General features: G+C 42.3%; 1 protein-coding gene across 1 annotated transcript; it reads left to right on the forward strand.

The window, feature by feature from the left end:
* Positions 1–6: 6 nt before the first annotated feature.
* LOC131892092 (uncharacterized) lies at positions 7–7,882 on the forward strand. The gene is made up of 11 exons (XM_059241834.1): positions 7–27; positions 1,202–1,283; positions 2,891–3,005; positions 3,066–3,103; positions 3,803–4,070; positions 4,271–4,407; positions 4,466–4,503; positions 4,577–4,714; positions 6,408–6,436; positions 6,497–6,551; positions 7,606–7,882. Exons 3-11 carry the CDS (start codon positions 2,949–2,951, stop codon positions 7,668–7,670), a joined length of 825 nt encoding a protein of 274 aa, XP_059097817.1. The 5' UTR covers positions 7–27; positions 1,202–1,283; positions 2,891–2,948; the 3' UTR covers positions 7,671–7,882.
* The last annotated feature ends 10,509 nt before the right edge of the window (positions 7,883–18,391 follow it).

Here is an 18,391-nt window from a genome sequence, read left to right on the forward strand (position 1 = left end):
CTGAACTTAAATTGACCACCTCATCTGGTAAGTATTTTGTAACACTTATAATTCATGCAGTCTCAGAAATTCGGTTCTTTTTCAGCCCAAAAACCGGCCTTTAAGTATTTCTTTTTCTCGCAGCAACTAAGGGAAACTTGATGGCTTTGAATCTACTTACATACCTTAAATGATTTGCATCTTCTCATTTAAATACGGCCAAACTAAAAGGGCCCCCTCACACATAGCTGGTTTGAGGAGAGGAAAATCTTCCTTTGTCCACCAAATTTCTCAACTTTCCATTTTTCATGACTTGCGACACAAGTTAGGAACAGGCTAGCTTTACAAGTTTGACAAATTCTAGTGCTGATTTTCATTCCCGCACACTTTCAGCAATATACAATAACTACAAATATAGGCAAAATGGATCTCCCTAGATTGTTAGATTCTACTTTGCGTCACATAAGAGTTTTTTGCTTTTTTGCAAATTTTTGCACTATCGGTAGCATTTCACTACGTTTGACATTATTGACTCAGATATTTTGAAGCAGTTATTTTTTTGGGAAAAGTAACAGGTACGAGTAGGACTATCCACGGACTTCTAGAGATATGGACTGCAAACGGAAGCAAAAATGTCCTCTTGGTCAGCTACATGAGCTTTTGAAAACATAGCTTTGAAACGAACGACTTTGCATGTAAATGATATAAAATTGACCTACTATTAATTTAAGAGATCTACGGTTCTTATTTTATTACTTTAATTCGAAAAGTGGCTCAGAGAGTCTATGACCAAGAGCAGGTCGATTTGCCGGGAAGCTCGTTCGCAGTCCATATTTCTAGAAGTCCGTGGACTATCGCATGTTTTTATGACAAATGGTAGTGTGACTGCCAAGTGAGCTGGAACTGTGATCCGTTTCTTTTCATATGGAACAACGAAAACCCGCTTACGAGTGTCTAGCACTATACTACATTAACAAATACTTTTAATACCCTTCTCTCTCTAAAGATCCTTTTTTTTTTTAGTGGGGACCTGGATGACGGCGAATTACCTTGGCGCACTTGCGATATTGTACCTGGTTGGATCAAGATGCATCTACTCCTTACATTTGGATGGTTCAGAGTTTCATCATATTTTCAAAATTTGACATTAGCTGTTCATAAATACAGATGACCTATGATCATCTATATATNCTTCTCTCTCTAAAGATCCTTTTTTTTTTAGTGGGAGACCTGGATGACGGCGAATTACCTTGGCGCACTTGCGATATTGTACCTGGTTGGATCAACAAGCATCTGCCTTCTTTGTAAGTCGCCAAACCAGTTGATTGAGTGCTTCTTCGACAGGACCAGTTCTAAGTTGCTTGGTGGCTTAAGGCTGGTGTCGCTGGTGGGAGTTTTGACCGAAACTATGGATAAAAAAGTTGAACTAAGCAATACTTTACATAATCATGACTTGGTCATGGTCTTACTGGCAGTGACCGTGTCGCAACCTGGCTAAGTTAAGCAGTGAAAAGTCCGAGCCTACCATGCTTTTGCAATTAAGTCCAAACAGGGTTGACATTTTGAACATTTAAGTATCATAAACACCACTCCTTACATTTGGATGGTTCAGAGTTTCATCATATTTTCAAAATTTGACATTAGCTGTTCATAAATACAGATGACCTATGATCATCTATATATCTATGACATTATGATTTATATTGACAGAAAAGAATGACTTGTTAAGCATTGAAACCTATATTGAGAAATACTTTATTTTGGGGTTAGATTTTCACGGGCTTTTCTTCCCGTTACCGGGTATCATGCACGGTGCCATCTCAATTGGTTAATTTAGCCACTATCCTCAAAACGACTCAAATCATAGCTGACATGTATCCAGTCTAGCATTGTAGTCATCCACATCGAACAGACTACGTTATTTTCCACCACTTAGTTGGCAGTGTTGATGATTAAATTTGTGGCAAATGGTGTTCAGGTTTGGGTACAGATTTTATAGGTTTTTCATATCATCTTAAGTTGGACTGGGTTCAGTTAGGTAGGGTTAGGTTAGGTTTGATTAGGTTCTTAGATTAAGTTTAAAAACCAAACCGTCCTTTGTGATCTCTTTTCACAATTAGACACACCTTGTCACACTGCTGCCAGAATTGTGTGTTTCAAAATCATACAACCTCACCTGTTCACGAAAACTATTAACCCAACTAAAGCGAACGTATATGAAATGAAAGACTTCATTTTGCCAATTTTCAATTGTTTCTCTTTTTGATGATTTTTGGTCTACCAACAACTTTGAATTGGCAGGCCTGATTAACCCTCGAATGTTGGGTTGATCTGGAATGCCATTTAAAAGTGTGTCCAAGACAGACTTGAGAAATGCTACTGTATCAACAACGGCGTATATATTCTGGGTTCTTTCTGAGCATACTATGTATGGGCACTGAAATATACTTATAGGAAACATGAATTTTGATTTAGCTTGTAAGGGGAATGGCTCGGAGAATAAAACCATACATATACGTATATTGCTGATATGTCAGTCTTTCTTCGTCTAAATTCTTTTTCTGCTTCTAAATTTTAACCTTTAGTATGACACTTACTAATTATACACCCTCGGGAGTCCTTGAGCCTGTTAAAAAAGGCGGCAAATCCGAAATGTGCCGCAACCATTTTTCTGTTTTTCTGTTTTTAGGTGGAAAAATCATTCCCTACAGCTACAGTGCATGCCACCATATTTAGGATTTCCTACTATTCGTATTCTTTGTCTTCTTGGAAATGATTTGCTTGGGCAACTTATATTGACTAGTTCATTGTAGACGAGGACAATTGATGTATCTATTGGGCCATAGAAGCCGGAAAAAGAGATGACGTCATCACAAATTTTGGGCAGTTTTGCAATAAGATACTATTTCAGGTTCAAAGAGTTTGGAGACTTGGAAGAAGTCGGTTCCCAAGTCAGCCTTTCCCATAGCATGAGCAGATATGGTTCTGAATCACTCCTTAACTCAATTGATGCAATGGCAGCAGAGGTAAGAATTCGCATTGAAATCGCATCAAGGATTATCTTACTTTGGACCATTTTTTTGCAGGGAACTTATGCAAATGCGGACAGGAAGGGCTTCGTTCGGTTAGTTATTTCTCCTCCTCTTGAATGCTTACTTGATCCACCTTCACATCTCTTTCCAATCCAGATACCTCTTGAAAGTCCTTAAGAAACATTAAAGAAATCAATTAATAGCCTATCTTTTGTAATGGAGCTCATCCACTTAACTTTTGTTAAAAATGGACTACGTTCTTGTCCTTGTGTGTCTTTTCCTATCATTATCCTGAGACATCTGTCTTATGATGATAAGTTAGCACTTGTATGTAAGCCAATTATCTTGCTGAGTACAACAAGCTGTAGAAAACTTTAGAACATCTACTTTAGAGTTGTGTTTCATAAAATAATTGGTTTATCTTAGAAAGAAAAAAAACCGAACTGATTTTCTCAAGAAACTAGATAACTGCATATGAACCCAAAAGGCTAAAGGCTATTCTAACGACCCTTAAAATAAGTTTCAAGTGTTAATTGCAATATACCACACTGTCATTTCCCTAATATTCTATTTCTGACTAAACTTACTGGTATTTTTTCGGATCAGCTATGTCTCGGATGTATGTATCGGATTCTGACAATGTCTAGGAGAATTGACCAACACGATATAGCTCTTGTTCATCACTCTCTGGAGGCCTAAAGATGGTTCGATTGTAGTAGAACGTCTTCTGAGACGGTTTCCGCATCTTGAAAGTTGTAGTAGCAATAAATCTGTACCTTTTCTATACATAGAAGGCGTCTCCCCAGGCAAGCCTCTTCTGATGATTTATCTACCCCGAATTCTGGTCGGTCTCGATCTTCAAGCATAATCTCGTCGGATTTCATTCCCGAAGAATGCGAAGATGATCGGAGTAACGGCGACGTCACTTGCGGTTCTGGAGGTCCCAGCTATATGAACATGCCGAGCAAGACCGACGTGGATATTGAAAAGGTCTGTCAATTGGTCCAGGACTTAAAAGAACAAGATCTTTTTCATCATCGCCAAAGAATAGTTGAAAAGGTAATGGTAATGGGATTTTTAGCCTCGTTTTTAAATATCAATCAATGGGTAAGGTCGAATATTTGGGATTTCACGGGCTTAGAATTGAAACTCGAACCTTGATTCCAAGCTACAGTATTAAAGTAAAATTTTAGAGGTATATGTAAGGATATGATTAAATATATCACAGCACATCAACTACTTTTTGCATTTAACTCTAGGAACTGCGATCCCAGGAGTCCAAACATTACCCTGAAGTATCCTTGGGGGCCGAATCCCATTCAGTACCTACACCAAAACACTGTGGAGTAGGGATTGTTCCTACAATAAAAACAATTTTTAATCAACCAGAGATAAGGTGAACTAGTTTCATTTTAATGAACGATCTTGATTTAACGGAATTTGAATCATGGCAGGGTCTCACTCAAAGCTGACGGAAACACGGGTTGGAAAGGTAAGGATGAAACACTGACTTTACTAAAGGCTATTGGGTGTTCAGAGATTCTCAATCTCGTCTCAATTTGAAGTTGCTGCCCAATCCAACAAGGTGGAAAACGAAAGTGAAACGCATCACGAAATGAACACAATGAGGCAAAAACATCAAATGGCAAGGGAGTCATTTTTTGGAGTGATGATGAAAGGCGAAGAAGTATGTCAAATAACAAGTAAGTAACCATATAGAACGAGACAAATATTTAGTGTGGAAACAACGACATGGCAAAGATAGAAAAGTCTTCGAGTTGACTGACTCAATTGGAGTATTTTAGACTCTCTCTCTCTCCCTCTCTCTCCTTCCTTCTCTCTCTCCTCTCTCTCTCCCTCTCCCTCTCTCTCTCCCTCTCTCCCTCCCTCTCTCCCTCCCTCTCTCTCTCCCACTCTCCCTCCCTCTCTCTTCTTCTCCCACTCAATTTGAAATCAGTTAGAGAGCTTAACAGACAAAATCCAAGTTTGAAGGCATATAGAATCATATTTTTCAAATACGCTTTGATGATCATGCAGAGCTTGAGTCTGGGGGCAAAGCCGAGGAAAATCTTCTTTACGTATCCATTGTCCATGTCTTCAGCTTACCCACATTGCTGTGGATGCTGGCATAGGCCTTGGTCTCCACATGCCCCCACATGCTGAAATCCAGGGGATTCAGGTTAAGGCTGTTTAGGGGGCAAACCAATTCCGACCAGAATCCTCTGGAGGTCAACCTTTGTTCAAGGTAGGCCTGGACGTGGAGAATACCCTAGTGGCGGCATGTAGCTTATTAATCATGTAAACAGTGGTGCGGTGAAGGCCAAAACTATTGGCAAATTTGATGGCGGTCTCACCTTTGTCAAGTTTGGCCACAACCCTCTTTCGCACTTCATTCTCGTCTAATAGGCTGTTTTTTATATTTTTAAATTTAAATCGTCAATAGGCTTGAAAATGGTTGGCAATGATCACATGTAAGCTATGTCTAAAAAAGAAAAAAAAATAGCAAGACCTCCCATTAGAGCGGTTATATGGGCCACAAACAAGTGTAGACGATAATATCGCGCACCCTACCGGGTAGAAACTAATTGGCAAGTACCACAGAATAAATAGATAAATGTCTTAAAAAAAGGGTCAAGAATAATGTTTAGGGCCGTAATGATGAATGTAATCAACCCTGAGAAAAAGATGTAGTCCTTTTTTCAAACATTTACAAACTAACAGGAGCTATCTTATCTTGCGTAGCTTTTTCCAACTCTATGTAATTCCTAACAGTTTCTTGACACTCTCAGTGACCATTACCCTACACATATTTTATGATCATATATTTATAAAACTATATGATGTGACCAAATATTTTTTTGAACCAATTTTCACTTTAAAGTCGAGCAAAATTTCCCTAAATACCATAGTGGATTGACGCCTTGAATGGTTGCCGTTGCATTAACCCAAGAGGCATCTATCTACCCTCCACCCCTCTGGATTGACATGATGAAATTGTAAAATCTAATGAAGCAAGGACCCTCGCAATAAAAATCGTTACAAATAGGGAACTCAGATAGTAGTCTTAACTCAGGGTAGTCTAGTCTAGTAACTACTACACAAAATTTGGAATCCTCTCAGTCACCTATTTATGCTTTTTGCGATATAACCATGGAACGCAATGTTTAGCAATTGAATACTAATAGACTAAACTTAACTTGCCTTTGATTGCCACCTTCTATATATCTTAACTTACACTCATATCATGAAAATAAACCCGGGCAAATCGATTTGTCATGAAACCTGTTCACCGTCCATGTTTCTAGAAGTCAGTCAGTGACTGTGGCCACTTGTATCAGCCAGATGTAAAAAAGTTGATATTTTTTGTCACTAAAAATGATACCTTTCTACTTCCAGACCAAGCGTCCACTGCTTCTAAAGAATGGGTAAGATATCAATAACAATATTTCATGACAGCGCAACATTCATATTCTATATCATCTCAGGGGAACAACAAACAAAAAAATAGCGACCATCTCTCTCAACCCTCCAAATCAAATGGTAAGATGATACAGAGCCATTTTATAGGTCCGAAAAAATTAATTGTTCAAATGCTCAATATTTGTACATTCTCGGGTTAGAAATATTTTGAGTTGTTCCAACACCCATCAAAGCCAACTCAGACCATCAAAGATGTATGCTCATATAACTTATCGACTTCGAGAATTATTTGACCTGGCAACGGAACTTGTAGCCTGTACCACTCCAGTCCCTCTGACTCCTGGATGTGCGCTCAGTGTGTGAAGAATACTCTCTCACATCAATTTCTTTAGTTTTTTAATTCGCCGAAACCAACAGGATCCCTCTTTAGGTCACATTAAAGGTCTTGAGAACAGATATGTAGGTTTTCATTTTGTAGCAGGATTCCGCAAACATTGACCTCTACACTAGGAATGTGCAGCTAGCCCTTTTTCTCCAAAACACAAAACTTCTAGACGCTTGCCACATCTATACTTGGAGAACTAATCTCATTCCTCCAATCGGCGTTTCTCTGAGTGAACCCTGGCGCCCTAAACACAACAAACAATTATCGAATCATCCTTCAAATGCATACTATACTGCAATGCTTTTAAAACGTGGCTCCGGCAGAACGGAACGTTTTGTCAGCGCCCTCTGGCTTCTCAAGCAACATTGAGGGGCTCAGAGGGTAGAGTGGGACTTTGGCGTTTTAACCTTTATTTTGTTCTCAAAATGCCAAATGCTCGCTCCATTAAAAGGTAATATGTATGTAATAAATAGTCTAAATATATTCAAAACTTGATATGAATTGATAAAAATTCAAAAACAAAGAAATAAAAATTATCTTAAAAAGTGTTTAAACCGTGAACAGAAAACTTGTTCCTCTTGGCCGCCTGTTATAAGAAGAGCTTTTTTACGTATTACGTTACCTATTTACGTATGATTCTAACTTTATTTTGGCAAAGCTTTAGCCTAATTAACCTTGAAAACGTTAAGTTCAAATCATCCATTTCCTGAATTTTGCCCAACTAACTAACGAAATTTAATTAACATATTTCTTGCAAATGTCCGATGAAAACTTTTCACCTTCTTTCAGGTACTTCTTCACCAACGCAAGGATCTTCTTCGTGCCCTACCACACCTATTCAAATTAGAAAATAGATTAAGCCGTTTGGCCACCGGCCAAAATACTTATTTGACCTGTCGTCATGGATTGTACGATCAATTTTGCTTAAAGAAGAGTGTGGAATTATTTTGACGCGTTGCTATCATCTTGTCACAGATAAGAAGCTAAATAACTACTATCAGTTCTACAAATTTGTTGTGAATTTCCTTTATAAAGATTCTCTTAAAATGTATACGAGCATCTTTTAGAGTATGCGTTTCGATCATTTTTTCTCAACTGAACTTGCGGTTATTTTCTACGAAGAATTGAACACTTGAAACTGATTGGATTGAAACATAAACCTTCATTGAAAATCAAAAAGTAAGCTGAGAAAATTGAAAGGACTGGGCTCTTGGTGAAACCAATCCAAAACGGATTTAAAACATTTATTTCGAGACATTCTTCTTTTTCTACACTCGATTTAGTTTATTCTTTTTCGGAAAATATCGATTAAAAATTAGCAACCTCTGTTGGAAAATTTAACACCGTTCACAGAACATTCATCCACTGATCACTTTGGGAGAGAATAGACGTGATAGATCTTCTAACACTGGTAGATTGAACTTGAAATTAGGGCAAGTGGGGTCAACCATGAACTATGATTTGAAGGTTGGGTATCATCCGCCCTCAGACCAATCCGGACTTGAAACAAGGGCCTTGGTTGAGATTTTACAGAAGGTGCTCTAAAGTTTGTCGACATGTCTGATTAGTCTTATGCGCTTTCGCTTTCCTTGGGTCTGAGTTCAGAGCACCACTGGTGGACAAGGCCAGTCTTGGAGAAAAGTCTTGATATTTTTTTATCGATTTGATACACTTCATAACGTTTTGATATGATATTTTGACATTTTCTGTGGCTGTTGGTCGGGTTGTCGCAAATGTCCATAATGGGTATATTAGTATGCAACTCCCGTTATATCCCTGCACTATATTTAAGGGTTGAGAATTTTCGTCTGGGATGATGGACGTTCCAGGGATAGATGATCCGCTCCATGTCCTAATGCTGGACACAACTAAGTACTCAGATTTAGAGTAAGGAAACTTAATTAAAGGAATGCAAAGAGGTTAATAGCATAGTAAAGTAAAGAAATGAGGAGAGAAACAAAGAGGTTCATGGGAAAGGACAGAGAAGGGTGTGTGGGTATCAATTTAGTTGTTTAGTACTTTATCTTTTGCAGATGGATGCAACAACCAGCATCATTACAATCAGTTCTATATGCATTTATTTGCACTCTTCCATTCTTGCTTTGAGAGGTATTTCAAGATAATCTTTGGACCACCTCCTCCAGGGCTGATTGAGCAAATCGATCCAACGTTTCAATATTTTGACAAAAGGTGGACCATCCACAGTAACAGTTAGAAGAGATCATTCGGATCTCCAAGTGTGATCAATCATATTCAGAACTCAAGTCCGCAATACTTTCAGATTCGGTGAAGTTGGCCGAATCTGGATATGTGGCTCAATTCAAAAAGATTGCGTGTGAGCTTTCTGTGGAGGAAGATTTGATTCTGCGAGGCAAAAGAATTGTGATCCCATCTTCAGGTGTGAAGGGTATTCTTCAAAAACTCCACTCAAGTTATCAAAACGAAGAGAAGGGCCCGTCAAATCGTGTATTGGCCGATCTATTCCTCGGGCATCGCCAATACAGTTGCCGCCTGTCCTCATTGCCTTTACTTCCACCCCTCCCACATTCAAAAACCATTGGTTCAGGATGCTCCTCCGTCTCGTCCTTTCCAGGCGGTGACCTATTTCCCTATGAGAAAAATGAGTATTTGGTCTGTAGTGATCGCCTTTCCAATTATCCGTTGGTGGTGTATTATACCGTGGCCCCAAGTGCTTCTTCTCTTATTAAAGATCTCACAAGGTTCTTTGCCTTGTTCGGCGTCCCGAACACTCTGTGGACCAATAATGGTCGACAATTTGCTTCGAATCTATTTGGCCAGTTCTTGACCAAATGGGGCGTGTCCTGGAAGTCTTCCTCGCCGTATTACCCGCAAAGTAATGGTCATGCGGAGGCGATGGTCAAATCTATGAAGTACATCTTGGCCAAAACGGGAGGAGACGTGAATTCCGAAGCATTTATCCATTGAATATCGAAATACCCCAATGAGCAACGGTATTTCCCCAGCATAACGAGTATTTGGGCGTCCGTTACAGTCTAGACTCCCTACTCACGAAGATGTTTTGCTTCCCAAGCCGTCCGAGATTTTAGACCAAGCGCGAAAAGGTTGATCAATGTCGCAAGGCCAATTATGATTCATCATCCAAGGTGTTGAATCCTTTGCTAATTGGACTCAGCGTTGCCGTTCAAAAACCCCAGAGCCATCGTTGGGGTAAAACGGCAAAAGTTATCAAAACATACCATCGTCAATATCTCCTGGAATTCGCCAACGGAAACAAATCTTGGTGAAATCGTCGTTTTCTTTGAGACTCCAATATCGTCACTGCCCATGAGGCAGAAGCTGATGATGCCGATGTCAAAACTGCCACTCCAAGAAGAAGCTCAAGATCATCCGAGGGTCCTCTACGTCTTGAATATCATTAGTCAGTCAGATTTACATTTTCGCGGTTTCCAATTACCTCGTTGTTGTTGTTGTTATGTAAATCTTGAAAAGGGGAGTTGTGGTAATACGTAGGTTCCGTTTGTTTCTTTCTTTCCGTAGCGTTACCTTCATTCTCGTCCTTTCCATGTCTCCTCATTATCTGCGAGTTGCGAGTGGAATGCTGGATGTCAACGTTTTGAGCCTGATCGTTTTCAAGCATAATCGTTACGTTCGGCTTGAAAGGGGATGTTTTATATTGATGGCTCTAATCTAATCAACAAGCCAAACGAACGCAATTCTTGTTTTACCCTTTCACCTATTGCGATTCTATTACTTCCCCAATATTTATTTAAACTTCTGAGAAAGAGGATACTTCCATCTGCGAGGGGAGATTGTCTGTATTTATATTGCATGCACATGCGCATATGCAGCTGTCCTGTTCTCTCCTTCTCTATTGCTCTCTCTCTCTATCTCTCTTCCTTTCTCTCTCCTAATCTCGATCTTGAATAGAACGGACGTGAAGATACAACCCTCCGTGTATATCGGATTAGGGGTGTGTCCTTTGGGACATAACAACCAGGAACATTCAAGGTATGAGAGAGCTTTTGTTTTGGGAAAGGCTTGAAAGGTTAGGGCTGTAAGGTATTCCGAGAAGGTATGAAATGTACCTGATACTTTATGTTTTCAAAACCATTCATGAGCTTTATCCCAACCCAGGTTTTAGGGTCAAGTACACTGGCCATAGAGGCTTAACTTGCGTTTTGAGAGCACCTTCAAGCCTTCAAGAATCTAGCCTAGTTTGAACAATGAAGCCCTCTTCTCTTCTTTCTCTGGCTCCTTCATTTTTTAATTTGCTTCCTTCCAATATTTGTAGGGAATATGTTAGTGTTGAACCAGTAGTATCCTTTGAGTCGGACCTAGCCAACCTTTTGACCCAAATGCCTGATCAACCCTATATTCAAGGGCTAGCCAGTTCCGCCAACTCTAATTCGTTAGTGGATCAAATATTTTATGGTTATAAAATGAAGTAAAATTCATACTTTTTTCTCGTCTTGAAGAGCTGGGGATTTCATTCCCAGTCGTGATAAGTCTGCAAAATAAAAACGATGTTTAAGCACAAATAGGGCGAGCATCACCCCATCAAACCAACTGAGCTTGTGAGGGGACGATATCCACACAGATTATGTGGGTGATACTGTGGATGGTCCACCTTTTGTCAAAATATTGAAACGTTGGATCGATTTGCTCAATCAGCCCTGGAGGAGGTGGTCCAAAGATTATCTTGAAATACCTCTCAAAGCAAGAATGGAAGAGTGCAAATAAATGCATATAGAACTGATTGTAATGATGCTGGTTGTTGCATCCATCTGCAAAAGATAAAGTACTAAACAACTAAATTGATACCCACACACCCTTCTCTGTCCTTTCCCATGAACCTCTTTGTTTCTCTCCTCATTTCTTTACTTTACTATGCTATTAACCTCTTTGCATTCCTTTAATTAGGTGACGAAGACGGTGCGCATCCAAACAATGGTACGTAATGGCAATGCGCTCACCCCTCGTCTGACTCTTCACCTGGCCCCCGCTGCGGGGCGCTCACCGGCGGGAACTCGTGGTGGATTCACATTTGCGGTGACCTCGGACTCAGGGGCCACTCGAACCGTGATGGCACTGGATGTGACTCAAAGGTGGCCTTCAGCTTCAGGGTCCCGGTGCAATTCATAGGCGCGCTATTAGCCGCCTCCAACCCCAGACCACCCACCGGGGATTGACGAGGACGGAACCCGTGGCGTTGAGTCACATCCAGTGCCATCCCTCCGAGCCTTGAAAAAATGGCCCTTTTGGCCGCAGTTGTGGCATGTCCGCCCCTCTGCCTCCGCTGGGCATGTAAAACCTTCATTGTGGGGAAAATGGCCGCACTTGGGACATTGATTGGTCGGCCTCCTATCCCGGTTTCTAGCGCTTGATGACCTTGACACGGGCCGTCGAGGACGGTCGAGGGCCATCATTGCCGCAGCCGAGTTGGCCACCCCTGTGCTCACTCTGAAGTTCCGCCGGGCTACCTCTATATTGGTGGCGTCCTCCAGTAGGCTGGCCAGTGTGGGGCTCCTCAGCTCAAGCAACTTCTCCTTCAACTTGACATCCAAGAGCCCGCTTAGAATCCTGAACACATAGATCTCGTCCAGCGTGAGCGAACCCTAGTCGGCCTTGTTGCCCTTCTGGCGAAGCCGAGTCACGTAGTCCGAAAAGGCTTGCCCCTGCTCCTGTTGGTATCGGAAATAGTCAAGTCTCCGGGTGAACAGGGGGTATGTGACGGCGAACCTCCGCTCCAGTGCCGCCATACACAAGTCCTCGCCAAACACTGCTATGGTCTCCCCAATAGATTCCCGGACCGTGGTTTCCAGTTCAAGGTCCAAGTAGGAAAGGAAGAACGCTTGCTGATCCGCGATTGTTGCTCTCTCAAAGTTGGACGTTGAGTAGTACTTTCTAGCCCAGCTGCGCATCTCGGTCGGCGTGGCCTCCCATGAGAGATGTTCCGGCTGCAAAGCGGTCTGAACCCGGTATGATCCGGACGGCCCAGTGGATGTTTGCGGTACCTTGACATCGCAGCTGGCACAATGTGGGCCAATTTGAGGGCCCCTAACAAGCGTTCAGTGCACGAACCATATCCATCATGGTATCCATCTTAGCCGAACACTCCGGCTCTAATATTGGAAACTCATCAGCCAGAGCCAGGTACAGCTCTGAAACTCTGTCGAAATGCGACCGTAACTGACCCAAAACCTTGGTCAACTCGAGGGTTGACTCCTCTCCTCTCCTTGACCCCCAAAAACGTGATAACTTGGGCCGCACTCTTGACAGCCCTGGTGAAGTGGCCCTTGTGGGCCGTAATGGTGCCCTTTAACCTCGACTCTTGGGTGTCTAGGGCGGCCGCCCCTTGGTCCACCGGGGTTGCCATCACTCAAGCACCCAACAAAGTTGATACAAGCTTTGAATTTGCGAAAAATGCTTAGATTTCCGCCACACTTGCATTTTTGGAAAAACACTTCCCACGCAAAGTTCTTTGTTCAGCAAAACTGAACACCACTGCAAGTCTGCGCCATGGTGTGTCCTCCGCTATCCCGATAACTGAAATGTACACTCGTCGGGATCTGCGATATGACTGACTGGACTTCGCATCCAGCCACTTTATTTATACTATATCTGATTTACACTACACAAACCCATGTATAAAATGCAACATGATAATTTGCATCATACCAAAAATATTCCCTTGGCCGTTGGTGATCTCATTTTTGTTGGGCAATCAACGGTACAAAAATGCAAAATTACAACCTTCGTTCTCAGGGCCTTCTCAAGTCACCAAACTTCGGTTCCCGGACGTTGAGTATTACAATGGCTCCAGAAGAGCTGTGAGTCACTTGAATCGAATCAAGTGACACATCCCTCTTTTCGACTTGGCAAAAATTATGACTCATCCCTTCATTTCGAACCATCGATGTAAGCAGATGAAAGGCTACAAGTCCTGCACTACTCTGCCTGAGCTTCTCAAACCAAACCGCCCTTTTTGCCTCTGGGCCATGTTTCAAGGATTTTACGACGTTGTTCTCAAGACGAGTCCCTTGGTCTTTCCTGGAGCCATCTCGCAGTATTGGCAGTTAGAAACTGATCAGTACATTATCTTCCATCCGGTTCCCACCCCGCTCACTGTCAAATGCCCACATGATTTGTCCGAAAGTCGCCTCTTCGAAGGACTCCGTGCCGTCTCCATTCCGAAGAGATGCAAGGGCAGCATTTCGGCTTGTAGTGCGATTTCTTGAGGACGGCGAAAAAGTTCAAGTTCGCCCATGTGGAATTCGTTGGTAGTCATCAGTTTAATAATTGCGTGATGCTCCAAAAGCATTGCTGTTCGTTTATAGAAAACATATTTGTGGGCTAATCTCTTGATTTTAACAAGAATGCGCAGAATCGTTGTCCAATCTTCCAAGTCATTCAAAAGGTGATCGTAGTGTTGAAGAACTGGAGGTGAAGTGTGCTTTTCTTCCCTCATTTTCTTCAATTGTTCATCCCTGATTATCATAACCGAGAAATTTTCATCGGCTTGCTTTTGAGCTAGATAATTTTGAATGTCAACGTCGGTAAACAGTTCCAGATCTTTTAGGTTTTTTGTCTCGATAGGCTTTCTGAGTATCTGTTGGAGGTACGAGTTGTTTCGGCCAAAAGCTTGGAGGTTGCTTGAGCCATAAAGGTCCATGAGTCCAAAAGTCAAGACGGTTTTTGAGTTTGATCAGATCACAACCTCCTGAGGCAAATCTGGTTTTCAATACCTGGGCAGAATCGGAACTCTGACTCTTGCAAGTTTTCTTTCATGCGTTTGAATCTTCTGGCCTGCCAAGGACAAAGATGTTCCGGTCCTTTTTGAAGCCTTTGGAGGTTTAGCAAGGAATCCGTAAAGTAAATGATATCCATGGTTTGAATGTTGCATGTCTTGGCAATATAAGTTCCCAACGTTGTTCCCATCAACGTACTGTAAGTTTCTGCACGTGCTATGGTGAAAGCATCACCTTGTAATGTGCCTCACCGGAGTATTTTGGGCATCAATGATGTTTTCGACATCATGAGACGAGTGATCACTTTGCCGTTGACAGATTTACCAACTGCATTGGCAGCGACTCCCATTCCCATCTTGCTCGCTTCACTGAAAATGGCCAAGAATCTGATATGACCCCCATTCCATCGCGGAAACGAAAGCTCTTTCAACAATGGGATTTGTGAGATCCATTGCTTTCATGGCGATGGGATTTGGAACGGTCTGAACATTCTCATCTTTTGAGGAAAGAGTGAGAAGGTTGGCATCCCAGTCTATCTTGTGAATCCAGAGAAGTTGTAACGGCTGTTTGTAAAGCATTATAAAAGGAGATACAAAGCCTTGTGTGTCAAGTACTTGAGAGGCTAATGATACCACAATTCGTCTGGAGATGACTTGGGAGTCAGGATTGAAGTTTTCAAACTTATTGTCTAGACCAAAGAGGATTCAATTTTCCCTCTGATTTATTTTCAATCCTAGGATACTCACAACTTCGGATCTATCTATTTGTGAATACGGCACACTACTTTGCAAATGAATGTGGTTAGTAGATGTTTTGTGACCTTTAAAACCACCTTGCTCCATGATAAAAAGGATGTCTCGGAGGAGTAAAACTGCTTCTTCCAAAATATCCGCTCCGGCAAAGATGTCATCCATGTATAGCATGCTAATTATGATCTCAGAAGCCTTGGGAAATGTTGATTGCCATTTCTTGGCCGTTTCTCGAAGACACCACATGATAAAAATATATTAATCCTCTAATAAATCAAGTTTTTCCAAGCATGATTTTGTCAATGCCGCTTTTAACGGTTCCTACTTCCTCACATTGCTTCTTTTATCTTATGTTTTTCCTGTGTTTTTATCAGAGCGAGACATTTCAGATTTTTAGGCCTTGGTGAGCTCAACCTCAATGACGATTCTACCACCGTCCTCCATGGGGCTAGTGACGTCCACTTGAAAGTCCTCAATTGACCTCACTCCAATCCAAGGGCGGATCTACAGGGTTTACCGCGCGCCAAATGTTCTCAATGCTTGGATCCCGATCTCTCCGGGCCCGGCCGGCCACCTGTTTTCCACCGGTCACAAGATCCAGCTCGAAGGACCACTGATGGTTGGAAAATTTCTCCTCCCCGTTTATGGACTGTATGTAGGTCTAAACTCAACGATAATTCGGACCTTTAATTCACACTTATATTATCTGTTCTTGGTTGTTTCACACACTCATCCAAAAAATTTCGTCTCAACCTGTTTTTTCTGCCGCCCCATCCCTGCTCCCAACAATACTCCTCAGGGTGCCCGAAATCTTTCGTCCACTAACGAACAATCAAAACTTTGTTTTCCCCCCAAATGTCCCTAGCATGAGTATGAACACTTAAGCCCCGAAAAGGATGAAGCAACCATCCGTCAGATGTTATGAGAATTCATTGGAGCACCTCCCATAGCCGACAAGGACGCAGCCCAGAACAGAGTGACCATCCACCAGTTATTCAAGGATCAGATCCACAAGCACCCCAAGCTCACAGCAGCGTAAAGGAGACTTACCGAAGATGTACTTTACCGTTTCTATCATGTTACCATGGAACAAAAGTTATGCAAGAATCCAGTCCTGGCCCATCCAGACTTCCATAGCACCAACCCGTTCATCGTCGACACTGATGCTTCAGGATTGCTACTAGCGTTGTTCTCTCCCAGAGACAGAAAGACGGTACTGTAAGCCCCGTTGCTTATACATCCAAATCTCTTACGCACGCTAAAAAGAAATAGTGTCACGAGAAAAGAATTGCTGGCCATCTTACAAGCTGCAAAACACTTCAAATACTTTCTATTCGGAAGAAAGTTCCTGATACGAACAGACCACATGGTTTTGAAATGGTTGATGACCTCGATTAAGATAAGGGCTCCAAGATTACGATTTCCAAAACGAGTACCAACCAGGAGCCAACTCTGGGAATGCTGACGCACTGTCTCTTGCCGGCCTCCGAACGATGAGAACCCAGGACCAGACATCAAGATAACTCCAGAGGATCATCAAATATACTAAGATTTGGGAATCAAACCGCCCACCACAGGCGCGTTTCATAAGTCCCAAGTTAATGCTATCTCCCACAGCCAAGCTCGACAGATGATTGCTTACAAAGAGGAGGTGGAAGACGTGTCTTCGACCCCACCAATGGAAAACAAAGAACCCAGGGAATTTAGTCACCCTGATGACCAAGATGTAAACAACTCATCCATATCCCCATGGTTATTTGACTACTGATGGGGATCAAACAAAAAATCACCGGAGGTTGCAACTAGGGCTACCAATTTACATTTTCAATGGCATACGGCATTACTAGCGGAATATCGAAAACCCGTTAGTTAATCACAAAAAGTAACCCTGAATTTTCTTCGATCAAACCAGGGTCACCTTTTTGGTCAAGCCTAATATTCTACGATACGTTAGAAACGGCCCGTGCTTTGACTTTCCCAGCTTTCTGGCGATCCTGATTTTGAAAATTTGTTTGATCCCATCACTATATTTGACGAGGGACACCCAATGATCACGTCCATCAACAGCTCACCCTCCAAGACAAGGACGACGGACAAGAATGGACTAAAGAGGAACGTCCTAACGCCGAACCCACTACACAAATGACCAAGTATCTGTTAGAAATTGGCAGCTAGAGCTAGGAGGGCAAGTTGGTGTGACAGAGAGAGTTGGAGAACTGTAGTTTTATTCAACAAACGCATGGTTTTATAATTGACTAGAGTGATGACTAGATGCGAGTAAGAGCATAAAGTGCAAATCCCAACACTTCCCTCACTTTATGACAGGGAATATCACAGTCAATTGCATGCAGAGGCACATGGCCCACCATCCACGGTTCCAGGGGAACACAGCCCCTCCATTCGGGTTCCAGGGGAACACAGCCCCTCCATTCGGGTTCCAGGGGAACACAGCCCCTCCATTCAGGTTCCAGGGGAACACAGCCCCTTCATGAACCAGGCCCAATAGACCCACCACGAACCGGGCACAATAGGCCCACCACGAACCAGGCACAATAGGCCCACCACGAACCGGGCACACTAGGCCCACCACGAACCGGGCATACTAGGCCCACCACGAACCGCCGATCCCTTTCAGCACCCAGCAAACTCTCTTTTCCATGGGCATTGCTGCCCCAACCTCCTAGACTCAATTCACCAAACACTCTTCACAAGCTCAGTGGAGGTTTTCTTTCATCACTTCCTGAAGCCTTTTCCTCCAAACAATTTTCATGCCGCTATTGAAAACCGCAAAAGAGACCAACGAGCAATCAAGATATCATTTGATATTGGGCCAATCTGCTGTCTATATTTCCCATCAGACGACGTGTTTGCATCCAATCTCTAATCGTTGGAATGATAAAAGCACCGTCGTTGCTCCACGACGAAATAATAGGTCTTACGATGTCCGTATTGATAACAGACGCACCTTACTTCGAAATCGCCGATTCCTAAAACCGATTTCTCGTCATGAATTACAAGTGGAAAGCGTTCCCCTTGAGCCTCGTCATCAAATTCCAAGACAAAGTGCTCACCTTGTTGCTCAGCATCTGTGAATTC

The sequence above is a fragment of the Tigriopus californicus genome, chromosome 12, assembly GCF_007210705.1.
Source record: "Tigriopus californicus strain San Diego chromosome 12, Tcal_SD_v2.1, whole genome shotgun sequence".
In the NCBI taxonomy this organism is placed as follows: Eukaryota; Metazoa; Arthropoda; class Copepoda; order Harpacticoida; family Harpacticidae; genus Tigriopus; species Tigriopus californicus.

Excerpts from the sequence above, each read along its gene's own strand:
- LOC131892092 (XM_059241834.1), top strand. The coding sequence starts at position 2,949 with ATGAGCAGATATGGTTCTGAATCACTCCTTAACTCAATTGATGCAATG. Across the intron at positions 4,715-6,407 it reads AGAAGTATGTCAAATAACAA|ACCAAGCGTCCACTGCTTCT; the intron begins GTAAGTAACCAT and ends TTCTACTTCCAG. Across the intron at positions 6,437-6,496 it reads CCACTGCTTCTAAAGAATGG|GGGAACAACAAACAAAAAAA; the intron begins GTAAGATATCAA and ends ATATCATCTCAG.